We start from the raw sequence: 21,334 nt of genomic DNA, 5'->3' as shown, positions 1-21,334 counted from the left end.
GTGACCTACTCCTGCTCCTATCTTCTATGTTTCTATACGGCCATGATTCCATCAACAGTTTTACATTAACTGTACGATACATGAAACTGAGGTTGTTCTCTGCTTTACATTACTCTCATGTAACTGAAGCAGATTTCAGATTTATTGTCAGAGTACATACATGACATCACATTTAACCCTGAGATTCTTTTTCCTGCGGGCCAGGCAGAATTATCACTTAATGGTAGTGCAACAAAAACTACAAAATGTATTTGTATCAAATAAACAAACTGATTGTGTGCAATAGAGAGCGAGTTTTTTTAAAAATCAATAAAGTGCACAAGAGTCCTGAAATAAGTCCCTGATTGTGTTTGTTGTTGAGGAGTCTGACGGTGGAGGGGGAGCAGCTGTTCCTGAACCTGGTGGTGTGAGTCTTGTGGCACCGATACCTCTTTCCTGATGGCAGCAGTGAGAACAGAGCGTGTGCTGGGTGGTGTGGATCTTTGATGATTGCCGCTGCTCTCCGACAGCAGCGTTCCCTGTAGATGTTCTCCATAGTGGGGAGGATTTTGCCTGTGATGTCCTGAGCTCGGCATCTCAGTTTCTTAGTTTGACTGTGCCAAAAGCGAAGGATACAAATATCCATTTACACTCACCCTATAGCTCAGATATCAGAAACTTTAATGCTTTACCTGCACAATGATTTCAAGAGTGTCCAAGATCACAAGGTTAGCTTCAGTAACCAGGTTCCCATCCACCAAGGCATCATGTTCCATTTCAGATTTTGTCCTGGGGTTGGGGGGGTGGGAGGCAGGAGAGAGAAAAGAGAGAAGAAGAATTAAAATCAAGCAGTCAATGTAGAAAATAAACATTTTGGTACATCAGGCCTTCTCCAGGATTCTGCAATGCATTATAGTTCTTTACCAGACTGATTTATTGCTGTTTTCCATGTCCCTTAATATTAAAACCCCCAAAGATCTTCCTTTCGAAAATCTTAATTTACCTTGCATCTGGGCTGAGAAAAAGCAGGAAATGGGGAAATAATGCATAGAGCAGCAGAACCTCAGTGGATGGTCTGTTTGATGAGATAAATTGATAATTTCTGTTGCCTTTTCACTTGAGGCAAGTGGAAGGTGCATGATATAGTTGGGAGTGAAGAGCAGGCTTAAACACAAATGTAACCTTCCTACAGTGGAAGAGTAGAGGTAGAGAGTGAGGTCCCATTACATTCACACATTCAGTACCAAGTCAGATATGTTCATTTCTGTTCATGTTGAACTTGGAATAAGCAAAAGCAAACAGGGGGCCATACTATGAACGGGATGGGAACCAGATGGGAATGTTTTTAGTCACAAAAAGAAAAATGAAGAGACAATCAAAATAAAAACAGAACTCTCCGGAAAGATTCAGCAGGTCAGATGTGGAAAAAGAAGCAGTTTCACTATTGTCAGACCTGCTGAGTCTTTCCAGAATTTTCTGTTTTCATTTCAGATTTCCAGCATGTGTAGTTTTTGATTTTCATTCAGGAGTTGACCAAGATAATGATACATATTAAATGGAGTGCCAAAGGCCTTGCATAGGGCACCAGAACACAGGGACACCACCTCCTGCTTGAGAAGGAGAAGGTAAGGAGATGTCCTACAGGATGGTGATCTCGGCGGCAGACCAGTGAGGAGTTCTAAGGTTGAAAAAACACATAGGTTGCAGGCTGTTGGAGACTCGAGGCAAGGAGCCTATGCAGGCTGCGAGCTGCTGGCGACTGCGGTTGAGGGATTCACTTCAGGCTGCAGACTGCTGGAGGCTGGGTCAAGACTGGTCGAAGGGGTACCAGGAAAGCCTGCCAAGGGCGCTGAAAGATTCCTGATTGTGTTGGAGGTTCAGATCTGGAGTTCGGGCTGCTGATGGTTTGGACTGGACTCTGTGTATCTGTGGGAGGACTGGAGGCAAATCCACGGACACTCAGTTTCTCTGAGAGGACTCTCTTTTTGCTTCTCCTTATCTGTCTTGTAGGAGCCACCAGCCAATTTCTGCAGATGGTGAATCTGCCTGCCTTATGGCAGACTAAAGCAAATTTTAAGTAGTATTGCACTGTCTTTATTACATGACACTAAATTGAACCTTGCAGTTTAATTTACAAAGTCTTGTGCTTGTTCAGCCTTTCCCTTACTGGAAAATTTTTATTCCCCTTTCTGTTTATCATTCTTCTTCATGACATCAAAAGCCTCATATCCACTGCTTCTCCAGATGCAAGGACTCAAAAGTTGTTGAAGCAGACACCTACTTGTCAACCTTATCTGCATTCTGCCTCCAATGGGTTATGTTCTTCCTCCAACGAACATTTTCTTGGTTTCCATATGGGCTCCTCTCTACAACAAATTGGAAAACAATTGATTCAGATTAATTGCTCATAGGTTATTCTCTCTCTATTAAGAACATAAGTAATAGGAGGAGGAGTTGGCCATTCAGCCCATCGAGTCTGTTCAATGTGATCATGGATGATCTGATGATCGGCTCCTCTCCACCTATCTGCCCTTTCCCCATATTCCTTAATTTCCCTACTCTGCAAAAATCTATCCAATCTGGTCTTAAAATATGTTTACTACGGTTGCCTCCATTGCTTTCATGGGCAAGAGAATTTCATAGATTCACCACTCTCTGGGAAAAGCAGTTCCTCCTCATCTTCATCCTAAACCTACTACCCTGAATCTTGAGGCTATGCCTTCTAGTTCTCGTTTCACCTCCCAGTGGAAAAAACTTGCTTACTTCTATCTTATCTAATCCTTCATAATTTTATATATTTCGATAAGATTCCTTGTCATTCTTCTAAATTCCAGCAAGTAGCCCCAGACGACTCAATCTCTCCTCATAGGCTAAACCCCTTCATCTCTGGAATCAAGCTGGTGAACCTCCGCTGCACTGTCTCCAAAGCCAGTCCATCCTTCCTCAAGTCATGAGCTCAGAAATGCACACAGTTCTCCAAGTGCGGCCTCGCCAGGACCCTGTACTGTTGCAGCATAACCTCCCTGCTCCTAAATTCAACCCCCCTCACATTTGCCTTCCTGTAGCCTTCTCCACTATGGTTTTTCCACAGCTGCTGCGAACGGGAAATTATCGCAAAATTCCCACAACGCAGGCCGTGTAAGAAGTTCAGAATGGAAATAAGCGACTCATTCCCATTCCAAAATTTTTCCTGCGGCAGCCCTAGACAATTTTGCGGGCTGCCTGCAGTCTAAGCTGAACTGCAGGCAGCCCGCCACAATGGGTTAATGAATAGCGCACGTAGTTGCAAGTCTCGCCTCTTTACCTACCGCACTTCTGATATTCAGTGTAAAATCACGCTAGGGACGGGAGATTGAGTTTTGATCGTTCGTGTGTGAACGGCCACACCGGAAGGTAGGAAAAAAATTTTGAATGGAAAAATTTCTGTGTTAAAAACAAACAACTGAACAGATTTATTTTTTTTGCCACAACAGGGAACTATGAGTTGACTGATCTTGTGTTTTACTTCCCTCCACATTCCACCAGTTAAATTAACCTCAGACAATATCAGGGCCACACAATCCTTTCTACAATTTTGATTATGATCTCCAGCTGACAGGGACATTGCTGGGTGAGGTGAAAACTGCTGAACTCTGCTGCTCTCTGAACAAAGACAATGAAGACACATGGGAGACTGCAGATACTGGAATATAGATCAACAAACAATCTGCTGGAATACCTTGTGGAAGGCTCAGGCCCAAAACATTGGTAATATATCTTTTGCTCCTGACACTGGCTGAGTTCCTCCTGCATTTGTGTTTCGACTTCAATCACAGCATCTGTAGACTTTTTTTAATTTCACTCTTATCTGCTAGAGGAACTCAGCAAGTTGTGCAGCATCATGGGGGCGGGGATGTTAACATTGTGGGTGGAACCAATGAAGGAGGCGTATCCAACAAAATTAACTGGCATTCAGTTAACGTGCAGTAATCTGCATTCAGATGGCACAAATGGACACCAAACTTCACCCCCACCTTTCCATTGGTTTTATTGGTTGCTTTTTGCTGGCTGTCTTTTTCGAGGACCGGAGGAGTACAGGTGTTCGATTAAGACGCACCCAGTTCAGGCTCACGCATACAAAACATCTGCTTGAACAGAATGGGTTGAGAGAGCATTTGGCTGGTTTAGCACCTTACAGGACAGCTCTGCCTCAAACAAACAAGCACCAGACGATACTTTTGTCCAAGTCTGGGAAGTTAAATCATAAATGCTGGAAGGACCTATTTATTGGAAAGAATTCCTGCATACCTCGACTCCGCCGTACCATCTCCTGTCGAGCACTTACAGTGCCAAGAATGGCCTCTTCTAGCCGAGCTTTCATATCTTGAGATTTCTTAAACGTTAGGCTATTAATCCGTTCAAAGGCTTTCTTACCCTGAAACAAAAAAAAATACAACCACCACATGAATATTTTAAAACCCACAGTAGATTTCCTTATCTTTAGCCGAAACCTGTTTATTCTTGCCTTATTTAATTTGAAAATACGGAGGAGAAGCATTATTCTGCAGCAAGGGAGCAGGTGTGGCTGGTCATTATTGTGAGCTCCTTAGTTCTGTTTTACGATCTTCACAAATATTTTATTATCCTAGATTTAAAAATCTGTGTGGTTCAGCAACTTCGAGTCATATTTTTTAAAAATGATTCCTTTGTCCCAGATGTACTTGGAAGTTTCTTCTTGCCATAAGCTAAACACAGGACTATGGTTTAAGGAATTCAAGTGAAAAGTTACTGTATCACAGCCAGAATCAAAATTGAGAAATGTTGAGTGATGATTAGCAATGATATTCAGCTTGGAGCTTTTAAAACAAACATCGGGGGCTCAGGCACAAAAACCCATGATTCGTACTAACCCACAGAATTGTGGGATCATTACTTCAATCAGTTCTAACCAAGATCATTTACAGCATTAAAGCTCTAGCAGAAGGAAATGGAAGTATTTCACTCCGTCAGCTTCCCTAAAATGTTCACCCTATGGAGGTTCAGGTTCCAACTCAAAGTTTGACAATGAACATATCGTATCTAACTTTGGGCCTTTCAGAAACTCCTCAGACACACGTTGGCTATGGTATGAATCTTTGGAATCCAGCTCTGACCAGAACATGGCAAGATGTTGAGAATAGTGCAGAAGTTAAAAGGTTAAAGACATTACATTTTAGATCTCGTAGCAAGTCTAATTTAATATTTCTGTCTGTATAGATTATCATGTTTAACTTTAGATGGATGGGATATCAGAAAATGACATTTCATCAAAAATACCAGTTACATCTCCAAATATGACAACTGATGATGACTTTAAAACAGCCCTTATTTAATATTAACAATTTAATATTAAACTTTTGATTCCTTCTTGTGAAGGCCCCATCCTAATAATAGTATTCACACAAATTTTCTGATGACACTTATCTGAAGTTGTTTGGAATCTTTTTGGTTTAAAGGCAGGATATAAATGCAAAGATTTCCAACCTTTCACTTAGCAGCAGACAGAGGACACAGCGACATAACTTAATGGATCATCTCCTAGCCTGCCCAAAGAAAAACTGGAAAGTTATTGAAAATGAGCAAACAGAGACTTCCATCTCCAACACTGAATTTACCTTGTATTCAAAGCATGATATACAGTGATACAATAGGTCGAGCAGACGGTTTAGCTGGAACACTGAAAGGTCTGTGAACCACTTCTGCAGAATCTCTTCATCTGCATTCTTCAGGACCCAAAGGAAACAGATGAGAAGGATGCGACTAGATTCGGCAGACAGTGTGGCATACTGCCTGCTGGGCTACAAAAACACAGAGGCTGCGTTACAACTCATCCTGCCACATGGAGTTAAACAAGAAAATCTGTAGGGGCTGGGGTCAAGTGCAATACACAGATGTACTGGAGAAAGCCAAGTTTCTCCAGCACATTTGTGTAATGCAATTCATTCATCTCTATGATCACAGTTGAACTGCAAAGCAGTTCATAAAGTCTAATAAATAATGATGGATCATTATGAACTAATATTATGAACTTAGTATTATTACGACTAATTTGCTAAGCCAAGTAATCTGGATAAAAATGAACAGCTTAAAGAAAATTCTATCTTCTTAACGTACTATCCACAATCATACGTGTGTGACTTGGCAGCACAGCAGATTTTCTATGTAATGATTTTACTGTCACAAGCCCCTTCCTTGAGCCAAATGATGCAAAGAGCAAGAAACAATACAAGTAAGGGAACTCATTTTTTACGCCTGCATGTGAGAAAAAAAAATCAGCACTCATCCCATGATAAAATCTTCTACCCATCAACTAATTTCAGGGGTTATAACTTCACTATTCCATTCATAAGTCCATTCTATTTAAAATTCCTGTTCTAGTTGAAAACATATTTATGTCATACTAACTGCTCACAGTAACCTCTGAGACTCTCATATTCCCAAAACAATATTTATTTATTTGTGTATATGAATACTTTTCCTGCATATGTATTATTTGTCTGCGTGTTTTGCACTGAGGACCGGAGAACGTTGTTTCATCAGGTTGTACTTGTGCAATCAGATGACAGATGACTTGACGAGAATAATATCAAACCTACGCTGTCGTAAGGAGTTGTTGGATAAATCTATCAGCCCCCCCCCCCCCTTTTTCTGCTGTATTTCCTGACAATTTGTGCTTATTTTTTTAAACCATCCTTGGCATGCATTTGTTGTTGAATATTGGCAGCCTTGACTTTGATGTTAAATATTTGGACAAATTTACTAGAAAAATAAAGTCACCTGGGGAGAAGTACCAGAGCTAGCTATGATAATGATTCAGTAATCAGTCAGTAAAATCGGATCTTACACCAGACTTATCTGTAATGAATTAACTGGTAACTGAACGCAAATAAATAAACCAATCATCATAAATTGAAACAAGCTCATTTATCTGCTGTGCCATCACCATCTGTTATCCTACCATGACAGGGATCTGGAAAGGGGCGTTTCTGTTGGGGTGGGGTACAGGCGATCCTGCTATTGCCATGGCAACGGTCTGACTGATCATGCTGCTGTTCTCACTTTCTACTGCATCCACCGCTGAAGCAGCCAGGCGCCCCTTCTGGTTGCCATTTTCTGTGGAGGAACAGGTGCATGGTGATGAGAGTGAAGGCAATTCTTCCAGTGATCACATCACACTTCCTGTCTCGTTACATCTTTGAAGGAGGATGATAATTCCTACCACTGCAATGCCCCACACTGCTCACAAGAACACCAATCACCACAGCTTCCAACAACATTTCAACATTGTACTTTTTCCTCCTACGCTTTTATTTTGAATTCTATAATCTTCTTCCCCCTTATTCCTCCTTCACAAGCTTGGTTCAATTTCTATTGAATGATCTTCTCAAATCCCTCCAGTGCCTTTAACCCTCTTAATTTTTGGAGAATCTTCCATCTACACAGTCCTCAGACATTTGTATTTCCTTTGATTTAGACAATTTTCTTTGTTCACCATTAGAGGATTTGTCTTCAGATCCTCGACCATAAATCCTGAAATTATTTTCATAAATCTCTAAGTTCTTAAGGCATAGCTTAAGATGTGCTTCTTTGACCAAGCTTTTGCTTATATTTAGTACGTCAGTGTCAAACTTTGTTTGGTATCATTGCTGCAAATAGCTTTTGGCTGTTTCCACTGAATCTATAGAGTAAAACCCCCGTTATCCAAAATTCAAGCAACCAGCAAGAAAAAATTGTGGAAATTAAACAGGTTAAAAAAACTGAAGTTTAAAATTGGCATCCCCTGCTATTAGTTTGCCAATCATACAACACACAACCTCAAACAACCAGAAAATTCACTTAATGGCATCTACCAATCCCCACAGTTGCCGGATACCAGGGGTTTTTACTGTAAAAGTTTGATGCAAGCATTTTGCAAGGAGTGTAAGGAATAAAATGGATGAGCTTGAGGCGCAAATGGCGATGGGAGGTTATGACATTGTCGGAATAACGGAGACATGGCTGCGGGAAGGGCAGGATTGGGAAATAAATGTTCCAGGGTACACGTCCTTTAGAAAGGACAGAAAGTTAAGAAGAGGAGGTGGGGTAGCTCTGTTGGTAAGAAATGAGATTCAGGCGTTTGAAAGGAAGGACATTGAAACAGGTGAGGTAGAGTCTGTTTGGATTGAATTAAGAAATTGCAAGGGCAAGAGGAATATAATGGGGGTCATTTACAGGCCTCCGAAAAGTAGCTCAGATAACGGTAGTAGTATAAATCAGGAATTAAGAGTGGCATGTCAAAGTGGTAGCAATACGGTAGTTATGGGGGACTTCAACATGAAGGTGGACTGGGATAATCAGACAGGGGCAGGAACACAAGAGAGCGAGTTTATAGAATGTCTACGAGATACTTTCTTGGAACAGCTAGTGGAGGAACCTACCAGGGGGAAGTCGATTCTGGACTGGGTGCTGTGCAGCGACGCAGACTTAACAAGTGACCTTGATGTAGGGGAGCCATTAGGGAATAGTGACCATGGTATGGTTACTTTTAAGCTGCAATTAGAAAGGGAAATGGAAAGGAAGTCGGAAGCATCTGTACTTCAGTTAAATAAAGGGAATTTTGCAGCTATGAGGGAGGAGCTATCCAAAATAAAATGGGAAGATACACTAGCTGGGAGGACAACTGGGGAAAAATGGCAGGTTTTTATGGACATTTTTCACAGGATTCAGGACAAATTTATTCCAAAGTGGAGGAAAGGCTCGAGGAGATGCAAATGGAAGCCCTGGCTAACTAAGGAAATCAAGTGCATTATCAAGTCCAAAGGGAGTAATTATAAGATAGCGAAGCGGAGTGGGAAATTAGAGGATTGGGAAACCTTCAAAGAACATCAGAGGGTAACTAAGAAAGCCATAAGAGACGGGAAAATGAAGTATGAGAGGAAATTAGCAGATAATATTGCGGAGGATAGCAAAAGCTTTTTAAGTATGTGAAGAGGAAGAAATTGGTTCGGTCTAAAATTGGCCCTTTGAAAATGGGCAAGGGTGAAATTATTACCGGAAACAAGGAGATGGCAGAGGAATTTAACAAATACTTTGCAACTGTCTTCACCAAGAAGGATATAGGTTATAGTCAGTTAGGGGGTAGTGGTCATGCGGTACCAAGAGACTTGGAGAACTTTACTGGGGAGGTAGGGGATCTAATGGATATCCGGATCCAGAAGCAGGAGGTTATGAGTAAATTGTTGGGACTGAGGGCTGATAAATCCCCAGGGCCTGATGGGCTGCATCCTAGGGTGCTTAAAGAGGTGGCTATGGAAATTGTGGAGGCACTGGTCGACATTTTCCAAAGTTCCATAGATTCCGGGGAGGTCCCTGAGGACTGGAGAGTGGCTGATGTGGTGCCGCTTTTTAAGAAAGGAGGGAGGGAGAAAACGGGAAATTATAGACCGGTTAGCCTGGTGGGGAAGATATTGGAGTCCATCATAAAAGGAGAAATAGCAGAACACTTAGTCAGTAATAATAGTATATGGGCTAGTCAGCATGGATTCCTTAAGGGTAAGTCATGCTTGACTAACCTTCTGGAATTTTTTTGAGGATGTGACAAAGAGGGTGGACTCGGGAGAGCCAGTGGATGTGGTGTATTTGGACTTCCAGAAGGCCTTTGATAAGGTACCGCACGGGAGTCTAGTGGGCAAGATCAGGGAGCATGGTATTGGAGGTAAGGTGCTGACATGGATAGGAAATTGGTTAAGAGATAGGAAACAAAGGGTTGGAGTAAATGGGTCTTTTTCAGAATGGCAGGATGTGACGAGTGGAGTGCCTCAGGGATCGGTGTTGCGTCCTCAGTTGTTTGTAATTTATGTTAATGATTTGGATGAGGGGATTATAAATAACATGAGCAAATTTGCAGATGACACTAAACTGGGTGGCGGTGTGGGGTGTGAGGAGGATGTAAGGAAAATGCAGAGGGACTTGGACAGGCTGGAGGAGTGGGCGGCTAAATGGAAGATGAATTTCAATGTGAACAAATGTGAGGTTATTCATTTTGGGGGAAGTGATAGGAAAGCTGAGTATTATTTAAATGGAGACAAGCTAGGGAGTGGGGAAGTGCAAATGGATCTGGGTGTACTTGTTCACCGGTCACTGAATGCTAGCATGCAGGTTCAGAAAGCTGTGAAGAAGGCAAATGGAATGTTGGCTTTCATAAAGAGGGGATTGGAGTATAGGAACAGAGACGCCCTTCTGCAGTTATACAGGGCCCTGGTGAGACCCCACCTGGAGTATTGCGTCCAGTTCTGGTCTCCAAACTTGAGGAAGGACATACTAGCTATAGAGGGTGTGCAGCGCAGATTTACAAGGTTAGTTCCAGGGATGGCAGGGTTGTCATATGCAGCAAGGCTAGAAAAACTGGACTTGTATCCATTGGAGTTTAGAAGGATGAGGGGGGACATGATTGAGGTATACAAAATCATCAGGGGGATAGACAAGGTGAAGTCTGATTACTTGTTCCCAATGATGGGGGAGACGAGGACTAGAGGGCATAGTTTAAGAATACAGGGTAGGCCCTTTAGGACGGAGATGAGAAAGCATTTTTTTACCCAGAGAAGTGTGAATCTGTGGAATGCTCTGCCATAGAGGGTGGTAGAGGCGGATTCGCTGACTATGTTCAAAAGAGAGTTAGATAAGACTCTTGTGGGTAACGGAGTTAAGGGTTATGGGGATAAGGCTGGAAAGGGGTACTGATGGTAATGATCAGCCATGATCTAAAATGGCGGTGCTGGCCCGATGGGCCAAATGGCCTACTCCAGCTCCTATTGTCTATTGAGAACACACAATTCATCTGCAATGGGAGGTCAGATCCTCACGGCACTGTACTTCAATGTATTGAACCTTGAACTATGCTTAACTCTGCTCGCTAAGGAAAGCCTCTATTAGTTTTTTTTTTTCTTACCTGTGAAATCGTACAGCTGAGGCAGGGTGTCCATCACGATGCCAATCAGCGGTAAATAGAGCTTTGCAACATTGGCCTTTACCTCATAGTCGGTGTACCGAGAATCTGCATCGTGACTGCATAGCAGGTTGTGGATTGCACCAATCGCCTTTTTATGCAGAAAGAACAACCTGGAAGAAAAATGTACACACACAAGGTCAGGAACCCAAATACAAACACAAGCCTTCAACAAGGAGAAGAGGTAATGATTGCCTCAGGCTCTCTCTGAGAGAGGAGTCATTTTTGCCTCATAGCTCCAGGGGCCCAGTTTGATCTTGACCTTGGATGGTATCCATGGATGGCACATTGTCTTTGCCACTATATGAGATTCCTCTGGATGCTCCATTTTGCCTCCTCGATTCGTTGAAGGGTTAATTGCTTACTGTAAGTTTATCCTTAGTGCAGGTTAATAGCAAAGAGAATCACAGTTGATGGGCTTGTTGAAAGAAATACATGGACCGGCTGCATCATACATGGACCGGCTGCATCATACATGGACCGGCTGCATCATACATGGACCGGCTGCATCATACATGGACCGGCTGCATCATACATGGACCGGCTGCATCATACATGGACCGGCTGCATCATACATGGACCGGCTGCATCATACATGGACCGGCTGCATCATACATGGACCGGCTGCATCATACATGGACCGGCTGCATCATACATGGACCGGCTGCATCATACATGGACCGGCTGCATCATACATGGACCGGCTGCATCATACATGGACCGGCTGCATCATACATGGACCGGCTGCATCATACATGGACCGGCTGCATCATACATGGACCGGCTGCATCATACATGGACCGGCTGCATCATACATGGACCGGCTGCATCATACATGGACCGGCTGCATCATACATGGACCGGCTGCATCATACATGGACCGGCAGCATCATACATGGACCGGCAGCATCATACATGGACCGGCTGCATCATACATGGACCGGCTGCATCATACATGGACCGGCTGCATCATACATGGACCGGCTGCATCATACATGGACCGGCTGCATCATACATGGACCGGCTGCATCATACATGGAACGGCTGCATCATACATGGACCGGCTGCATCACAGTCTGGTATGAGGACACCAAGATCCCGGAGCAGAAAGCCCAGCGAAAGGTAGTGGGCACAAGCCAGGACATCACAGGCAAAACCTGCCTCACCATTGAGAACATCTACAGCACACATATCAAACTCTGGCCCGCGGGCCAAGTTTGGCCCGCGATATAATTATATTTGGCCCGCGATATAATTATATTTGGCCCGCGATATAATTATATTTGGCCCGCGATATAATTATATTTGGCCCGCGATATAATTATATTTGGCCCGCAAGATCATTTCAAAAATGTATTAGAGGTGGCCCGCCCTGCAGCGAGAGCCGATGCTGTTTTTTGGTAATGTCACCCCGACCATCCTCCCCCTTAATTGCACATCCTTCCCCATTGTAACACGAGAAATTGTAACACGAGAAGTCTGTCGATGTCATCAGCCGGCAAGCCAGTTGGAAGGCTCCCCGCACAACCAGTCACTTCTCCCACCTGTCGAGCGGTGCGGCGGATTGGCGAGCGCCTGTGATTTCCTGTCGGCGCGACGGGCATGGCAGGCTGCGCACGGCCCCCGGGCAGTGCGAGCCGCGCGCGACTGGCACCGGACGGCCCTTCCACAGCGCGAGCGCACTTCTCCCGGTCGCCATGGCCTTCAGCGCTTGCACCCGCGCAGACCCCAGGGACGGCTGGTTCAGCCCTGCACGTGAAGAGAGAGATGGTGGCTGTCCGCAAAGGCTGATCAGCAGCGCGCTGGGCCTGAGTGGGTGGGTAAGCAGGGGTGGGCAGAGGGTGTAGGTGAGGAATAATGGGCAGGGGCAGTTATGGTGGTGCGAGGGGCAGTTATAGGGAGGGATGAGTAGAAGGAGGGGTGGATAGGGAAGAGGTAAAAGGGGAGGGGCAAGGCGAGTAGGGGAGGGGAGATTAGAGGGTGAGAGACGGGTAGAGGGAGGAACAGGTTGAGGGGAGAGGCAGTAGAGGGGCGTGTATAGGATGTGGTGGGTAGAGGCAGAGCGAGTGGAGTGAGGGGTGAGTAGAGGTTGGGTAAAGGACTGGTCAGGTAGAGGGATGGTGAATAGAGGCCTAGAGCCTGAGGAGTGAGCAGGAAATGCTGAGTCCTGATGCAGGCCAAAATGGACACAGCCTGTGAATGCTGACTACATCTCCACAGGGACCAAATATGTTTCCCTCAGGTCAAGCAAAGGGTGAACTTGAGCTACCTACTCCTGACCTGTAACATTATCCTCCTAAAGTTATATCCTAAAGTTTAACATTACATATGTTGAAAGAAGAGAAAACATGCAGATGTTGTTGAAAATTTTCAATAAATATTTAGTTCGGCCCTTGACTTAGTCCAAGTTTTTAATTTTGGCCCTCCGTGAATTTGAGTTTGACACCCCTGATCTACAGGGATCACTGCCATCGAAGAACAGCAGCAATCATCAAGGATCCACATCATCTAGCACACGCTCTGTTCTTGCTGCTACCATCAGGAAAGAGGTATTGGGGCCACAAGATGTGCATAACCAGGTTCAGGAACAGCTGCTCCCCCTCTACCATCAGACTCCTCAATGACAAACTCAATCAGGGGCTCATTTAAAGACTCTTACTTTTGATTTTTTTTCCCCTCTCTGTTTTGCACAGCTTGTTTACATTTTTTTAACTGCTTACATGTATGTGTACAGTTTTTTTTGCACGACTAATAAGTGGTCATTTTACCTTGCCCACAGGAAAAAGAACCTCATTGTTGTATTTGGTGTCATGTATGTAACTCTGACAACAATCTGAAAACTGAAATAAAGAAAGGGGATATGGAACTGATGGGATGGCTGCATGGCAGCTGACATGGACACAATGAGCCAAATGGTCTCCTTCGGTGCCTTTACAAGAATAAGATAAAACATACTGGAGAAAAACATGCAAGTTTGTATTTTTTTCAAATTGTTCTACCAATTAACAATACAAAGCTTTGTGTCAATAGCATCTTACAAACAGCAACAAAATTATTGTCCAGATGCTGCTTTGAAAATTAAGCCAGCCATGGGCAAAGTGTTCAAGACCATTGCCATGGCAATAACAGGATCACCAGTACCCCATCCAAACACTCTCTTCCAGCTCCCTGGGATATCAAGCAGTGATGAAGAGCAGCTGTTCCGATTCTTGCTGACCTAGGACATGATAGGGTTCCTCACAGGTTAGTCCAATTCTACCCTCAAACTGCTGGTTATGCAGTGGGGACAGATCTTAAGCAAATTGTTTGGCCTTTACTTGTAACACTATGCTGATTATTTGACCTTTACACAGTTAGTGTAGCAGTTAGCGCATTGCTGTTACAGTGCCAGGTACATGGGTTCAAATCTGGCGCTGTCTGTAAGGAGTTTGTACATTCTCCCCATGGCCTGCATGAGTTTCCTCTGGGTGCTCCAATTTCCTCTCACCCTCAAAACATACTGGGTTGTAGGTCAATTGGGTGGCATGGGCTCGAGGGCTGAAAGGACCTGTTACCGTGCTGTATGTCTACATTTAATTTAATTTTAAAGATCACACAATCAGGGATTGAATACATGCACCAGAATGAGTCTGTGGCTCCATGTAATGAACACTTTGTAAGGAAATGAGAATTGGGAGTTATTACCCTTCAGTATCTGGTTCTAGGATCAAGGCCAGCTCGGTCAGTAGCAACCCCACCAGAAAATGCTGCTGTCGAAAAGGTACCGACATCTCAAACATGTTGGCTATCTTCTGGTCTTGAATGAGAGTGGAAAAGCCTGAACTCTGAAAATTGAAGTACAATGTCAGTGTCAGCTGCAAATCAATCATAGTTCACAGTAAAAACACACAGTAATTGCTGGAGGAACTCATCTGATCTTGAAGCATTCATAGGAGGTAAAGATATATTTCTGAAATTTCAGGCCTGAGCCCTTCTTCAAGGTATAAGCAAAAAGCAGGCAGGCATCGGAATAAAGACTGTGAGAGAAAGGGGGGAAAAATGGGAGGGGTAGAAATCCAGACCAACAAACTAAAGGTGTTAATTAGTTATGATAAGAGAAATGGTGAGAATTGATTTTGGCTCTGTGAAAGGAGGTGGGGAAAAGGGAAGAGAGAGTGAGAGAGACAGAACTAGAGGAAAGGAGATAGGGGAATGAGGGGTTTAACGGAAACGGAAGAAGGTATTAATACAATCCCGTTAGAAGGTGCTTAAACAGAAGATGAGGCATTCTCCAATTTGTGTACAGTCTCAGTCGAGCAATGCATGAAACCATGGGCAGACATGGGAATGTGATGGGAATTGAAATGAGTGGCTACTGGGAGATCCACGCTATTGCGGTGGAGAGACAAGGTGCTCAACGAAGAGACCTCCCAGTTTACAAACCAATAAACTCACACAGGATCATTTTAATTTCTCACATTATTTATATAAAAACATGCACTGTGAAAATAAGTCCAAATGTTGAAACTAGCAGTTCCAAAAGATTTAATTTGCACTTCAAATTAGCTGTTAAATGAGGCAAGGCTGTCTGCATTGCCATTAAAATAGCCACCAAAGCATCAGAGGATCACACAACATTCAATTAGCAGATCAAAATCAGAAACTCATGCCTATGGGGTAGGGACATGGAAGAGTGCAAGCTATTGCAAAATAAAGCCCTAAGTTCATGTTATTTTAAATACAACAATTTAAAGTAACTCTCCAAAAAGGACATGCATCCAACCCTACCAATGTACATTCAACACCAAGATATTGGAAGTGATGTCTTTCCCCAAATTAACTCAGATTACAGAATAGCTCCCTTCACCCAAAACAGGTGCAGATTGATGCTGCAGGGGCCGTTGTTCCTGTGCTGACTCTTTTCAAATGGTTATTCAATTTGTTGTACTTCCTGACCCTTCCCCAATAGCTCTCTAATTTTCTCCTCTTTAATCCAACTCCTCTTTGAATGTTGTTTTTGAAAACATTTCCAGCATTCTTCCCAGCAAAGTATTCCAGATTGCAATAACTTGCTGTTTAAAATATCTTCTTATTTTGTGACTTGCTTGATATTTAGGAGTTAATAGTTCACTTAACTAGTGACCTAGCACCAAGGACCAGAGAACACTGTTTCGTTAGGCTGTATTTTTTTTTAATGTAGACATAGGTAAAAAGGTCCTTTTGTCCCACGAGCCTGTGCCGCCCAATTATACCCAATTGTCCTACAACCCCCAGTACAGTTTGAAGGATGGGAGGAAACCCCACACAGACACAGGGAGAACGTACAAACTCCTTAAAGACAGCGGCAGATTCGAATCCGGGTCACTGGCACTGCAATAGCAACACACTAACCAATATACTAACCGTGCCGTCCCTTGTACTTGTATAATCAGATCACAATCAGCTTGACTTAATCCTCTCTCAGCATCACTCTGCTCTGCACAACATGATTTGAAAGGGCAGCATCAGAAATATGCTTACCTGGGAGGTAGCTGAGGAAACCGACGGGGATGGGGATGCAGGCGGTGACAGTGTGCTGCACGGGAGGTTTAGTGTGATGTAGTGTTCGTGACTGCAGATAATGCGAATGAAGTCCAGTCTTAGAGCAATAAGGGCGTTTGGGTTTTGTGCTGTCTGCAGCTTATTGCTGACCTTAGGATAAGAGAAAACACAGAATGCATTAATGGTGGCTTCCAGTATAACAGTGCACCATTAATAGCGCAGCATCAGAGTTATGTACATGCTGAAGTCCTTCTGATATCATTGCAGTGGCCAACAAAGACTGTGGTGCTTAAATCAGACCGAGTCAGAGAAAATCACATCCTCATCCTTTCCACAAGGTTCAGCTTGGGTCATAGCAGAAGAAAGAAGTGTAGAAATAAAAAAGATGCTTTGTGAAGGGACATCTAGAACTTGAGCCTTGACACCTGAAGGTGTAGGTGCCTATAGTGAAATTACTGTTTGGGAATTATTAAAAAGTTAAAACTGAAGAATTGCAGATTTCCTGGGGTATTCCAGGGCTACAGGCAATTTGGATGGGTCAAGAAAAAGGAAAGATAAGAAAACATTATAAGAGAATATTAAAATTAAAATATTGTTTAACCAACATCAAAAATAGATCAGTAAGCTCAGTGAGTTAGGCCATTTAAAGGGGAGCCTCCTGTTTACGGAGGACAGAACAAGAGAAATGCCAGAACATCCACAAGTTACATTGGGGTGAGTGTGGGATTCAGAAACACTCGAGCGAAGATGTAAGTAGCATGAGTTGATGTTATGACAATACGTGAGGAGGTTCTTCATTCTGATAAAAGCTGGCCATTGTATTAACTCAGGTTTTATGCATCTTCAACATTTTCTGTTTTGGATCTTAGAATGTTCATAGTTTCCATATTTTGCCTTAAATATTTAATCAAATCACTTCACAAACCTAACCTTCAAATGCATTATTACTATAGAAGGCATGAATTTATAGCCCGCGCTTTGAATCAAATTACAAGTAACCCAGAGATAACACTACACAATTGAGAGTCTCCTGTCTGGCTGCATCATTGGGTCATACTGATGAACAGATCCTGTAACCAAGTAAATCATCCGAGAATATTTATACTTATTTAACATATATGTCGACATATAAGACGACCCCAGAATTTCCACTTAAAATTTCAGTTTTGAGCTCTATTCGTTATATATGACTATCCCTTCTGCTGAGAGCTTACTGCCCCAATAATCCTTTACCAACCATCCCATTGACCAGTGGAGTGATGCTGTCACAATATTTTAAAAGCAAGTTACCCAGTAAAGGTTAAAATTTTATTAGCACATTTTAAAATAAACCAGCTCCTTTAAGGGGCTGTTTAAAGCCTGTACAGCAGTTGGACTGGGCGGATGGACCTGGCAAGGGAGTGCTGAGAATTTGCTGTTTGACAGCTGTTGCAAATGGTGACTGGTGTAGGCTGTTAGCTCCCTTTGCTGTGCTGTTAAGATATGTTAGTCAGGTTTTTATTGTTTTACTATAAAATTACTATTATTCCAGGTTCCCAAATGCAAGTTTCAGTATAGAAATATTAGTGGGAGGGCTGTAGGAGTAATTCGAGTGTTTTATGTTCTTCACTGCTCCATTGCCATGGTGGGGGGTGGGGGAGGAAGGAAACACTGAATCACAGGACATTAAGGTTCAGATTTCATACTTGGCATTCAAGATGGCCCCCGGTTTTGGGGTGACATTTTTATGATTCAAATACCATCTTATACACCAAAATACACGGTATTTTAAATTATATCTTTGTGCACATTATGTGATTATTATGAACCGTGCATTGTGTGTGCACCGTGGTCTGGAGAAAAGCTGTTTCGTCAGGTTGTATATGTACAATCAGATGAATAAACTTGAACAAGAGCATAATTTGGAACTGCTTTGTATTCTTCTGGGTGCTTACCACCATAGGTCTCCAAAAACGTAACAAAATACCTGTTTATAGTACATGCGAATGAGGCTGAAAATATATCCTCGATCCATCAGGGAGAGCAAGTCATTGAGAAAGAATGCCAAGCTGGTATTCAGCCGCTCCACCAACTCAACATCCTGGAAAAGATGGACACACATACACAAGGAACATCACAAATAATGAACACCCAGGGCAAAATGCTCAAAACATCCACAGTGTCGATGCTATCACAAAGAAGGCTCGCCAGCAGTGATACTTTGTGAGGAGTTTGAGGAGATTCAGTCTGTCACCCAAGACTCTCGAAAACGTCTACAGGTGGACCAAGGAGAGCATTCTGGCTGGTATAGAGGTGCTATCGCTCAGGACAGGAAAAAAAAACTCCAGAGGGTTGTTAACTTGGTCTGCAACAACTCAAGCACCAGATTTCACTCCAGCGAGGATATCTACATGAGGTGGTGTCTTAAGAAAGCAGCCTCTATCCTCAAGTATCCCCACAATCCAGGCCCTGCTCTCTTCACTCTGCTACCATCGGGGAAAAAGGAACAGGAGCCTGAAGACGAGCTCTCAGCGGCACAAGGACAGCTTCTTCCCCTCTGCCATCAGCTTTTTGAATGAACAATAAACCAGAGACATATTTACTTTGTCTTTTTCTTGCACTATTTTTTATTTATTTTGAAATCTGGTTTAAGGAAATGTTTGCACCGTGATGCTGCTTTAAAACAACACAGACATGCCCGTGATAATACATTCTGATTCTGGTGCTAAGCTCTGCTTTCCAAAATAAAAGGCCGAGTGTTAATTGAACTCTGGGATTACATTCGCAGGACCAAAGTTGTGGGCTGTGGAGTGCTGTTAGGGATGCCACTCTTATCTGCTGGTAAACTATTAAAGTACTTCAACAATACCTTCTGGAACCTGCTGACAATGTCTGCAGTGACCATGTTGGTTAAAGCTGTTATATCATCCACAAATCTCTCTGGGAATCTCAGTTTCCGTAGGGTCTCAAACTTGTCTGAAAGATGAAGGTGATGGCCCATACTTTTCACCTATTTCAAAACATGAAGAACAAAAATTAACGTGTTTTATATGGCAGTCTGCAGAACCATTCTTACCTAATGAGGAAGATAGGGATTTATTAATTGAAGAACCACTGTAGTATTTTTTAGGTTAATGTCTATCTGTGAAAATTGCTAAAATCAACAGAATTAGTCAACCATTTATAAACTGTGCATGGCATTAAAACAATTTCCCAAGCTCCTTTATAAACTGCGCATGTGCTTTATTCCCGTAACATTTTCCCACGCTCCTTTATCAATTGTGCTCATGTGTGCTTTATTGCAGTTAATATTTTCCCATGCTCTTCTATAATTGTTATGTTAATAAAAGCTATGTGTGATTGAAAACCCTTGTGTCTAGACCCACGGAATCTGACTGATTATTTTCTCATACTAGGACGCTGCTGTGCTAAACGTCCCACCTCTTTTGCTTCTGGAAGGTGGCTTGCTGTGCAAAAGGACAAACAGAGCCAGCTTTTTCTGTTCTGTGTGAACAAGCATGGCGGCTTTCAAAGACGGGTCATATATATGTCAACACCGCGGCTTTTCGGTGTAAAAGGGGCTAGTGACACTTTCAGTGTGACAGTAAAATGGGAGTGGGAAATGTGAAGTGGGGCACTGTGACAACGTGGCAGTCTCCTTTTCAGAGTGCAGTCATTAGGATCTTTCATCCTTCTGGAGGCTAGCTATAAGCATGGAGGGAAAAATATAAACTTATCTTTCATGGAACAGCCCTAAAAGGGTGCTCTTGCATCGCATTCACATTGAGCGGTGCCATGTAGCACCCTCCGAAACCAAAGGAGGCCAGGGTAACTGTTGCCATAGCACTGCCCACCAAGTCAATGTCATTCATGTGTGCCATGTAGCACCCTCCGAAACCAAAGGAGGCCAGGGTAACTGTTGCCATAGCACTGCCCACCAAGTCAACGTCATTCATGTGCGCTGAACTGTTGGCATTTTAAAAATCCCACTCCTGCATGTCAGGTTGACGATGTCATCGCAACATCATCAACCTGCCCCTAGTCAGCCGCTTGCAGAGGCATTACATTCATGCTCAATGGTGGAGCGCAGTGCTCCGCCGCTGACCCTTCCCCCAAGAGGGATTGTAGTCGGTGCCTTGGAGCTGCCCACTGCACATTCATGGAGGTAAGTCTCTGCCTTAACACTTGGGCATTTTGACTGTATGAAAGGGCCTAGTGATAGTCTCTGTGTTATTGGTGATACTGGCAGCTACTGATAGTCGTTGCGTTAGTGATGTGAAATAATAAGTAATCTGGCTGAAGATGCAGTCAAATATCATCATTTGTACCAGGAAGAAAGAATGGAGTGGAGAAGAGTGCCTGACTCAAAGTTGCAGAATCTATTTTTTTTAACTCCTTGTCAGATGGTAAGGGTCTGCTGCAGATTGTGTTTTTAAAACAAGCAGGATGTTAATAAATGTCAATAAATCTGTCTAAAAATCTACAATTCTCTTATACTGTTTACTGAATTAGATGCACTTTGATGTCCTTGAATAGTCAAGATTTGTCACCTTCAACACCTCCACTTTAGACTAATTGAAGGAGCGAGTACAAGAATGGTGGATAATTAACTCCACTTACCATCAGCTGAAAGAAAAACCAAGCCTGCTGCAAAGCTGCCTCCCGCACAGTGCTGGTGCTCACGACCCATTGCAAGCCCAATTCCTCATGGAGAAGCTGTATAACACAAACACCAGTCACTAAAAGGCAGAGGACAATTGAAATTGCAAACACCTGCATATAATTGAAAAATAAAAGATATTTAACTCAAAGGCCATACTTTAGTACCAATCTAAAACAGTTTATATCATTCGA

The 21,334-nt window shown here is 43.1% G+C and overlaps 1 protein-coding gene across 9 annotated transcripts in view; it reads right to left on the bottom strand.

Annotated features, from left to right (window-relative positions):
- LOC138758389 (dedicator of cytokinesis protein 7-like) overlaps nucleotides 1-21,334 on the bottom strand; it is a 158,981-nt gene that overhangs the window by 45,720 nt on the left and 91,927 nt on the right. For 8 of the 9 annotated variants that reach the window (XM_069927221.1, XM_069927222.1, XM_069927225.1 and 5 more), the window contains 11 exons: nucleotides 21,101-21,196; nucleotides 19,350-19,490; nucleotides 18,468-18,581; nucleotides 16,481-16,651; nucleotides 14,666-14,805; nucleotides 10,925-11,094; nucleotides 6,956-7,110; nucleotides 5,613-5,795; nucleotides 4,267-4,393; nucleotides 2,261-2,345; nucleotides 672-768 (listed from right to left, as the gene is read on the bottom strand). In XM_069927221.1, coding sequence (XP_069783322.1) covers nucleotides 672-768; nucleotides 2,261-2,345; nucleotides 4,267-4,393; nucleotides 5,613-5,795; nucleotides 6,956-7,110; nucleotides 10,925-11,094; nucleotides 14,666-14,805; nucleotides 16,481-16,651; nucleotides 18,468-18,581; nucleotides 19,350-19,490; nucleotides 21,101-21,196 — 1,479 coding nt within the window. The remainder of the gene's footprint in view (nucleotides 1-671; nucleotides 769-2,260; nucleotides 2,346-4,266; nucleotides 4,394-5,612; nucleotides 5,796-6,955; nucleotides 7,111-10,924; nucleotides 11,095-14,665; nucleotides 14,806-16,480; nucleotides 16,652-18,467; nucleotides 18,582-19,349; nucleotides 19,491-21,100; nucleotides 21,197-21,334) is intronic. The other variant, XM_069927227.1, reaches the window with a different exon arrangement.

Source organism: Narcine bancroftii, chromosome 3 (genome assembly GCF_036971445.1).
Source record: "Narcine bancroftii isolate sNarBan1 chromosome 3, sNarBan1.hap1, whole genome shotgun sequence".
NCBI lineage: Eukaryota > Metazoa > Chordata > Chondrichthyes > Torpediniformes > Narcinidae > Narcine > Narcine bancroftii.
Note: the sequence above shows the minus strand (reverse complement) of the source record. Positions and strands in the feature narration are given on the sequence as shown.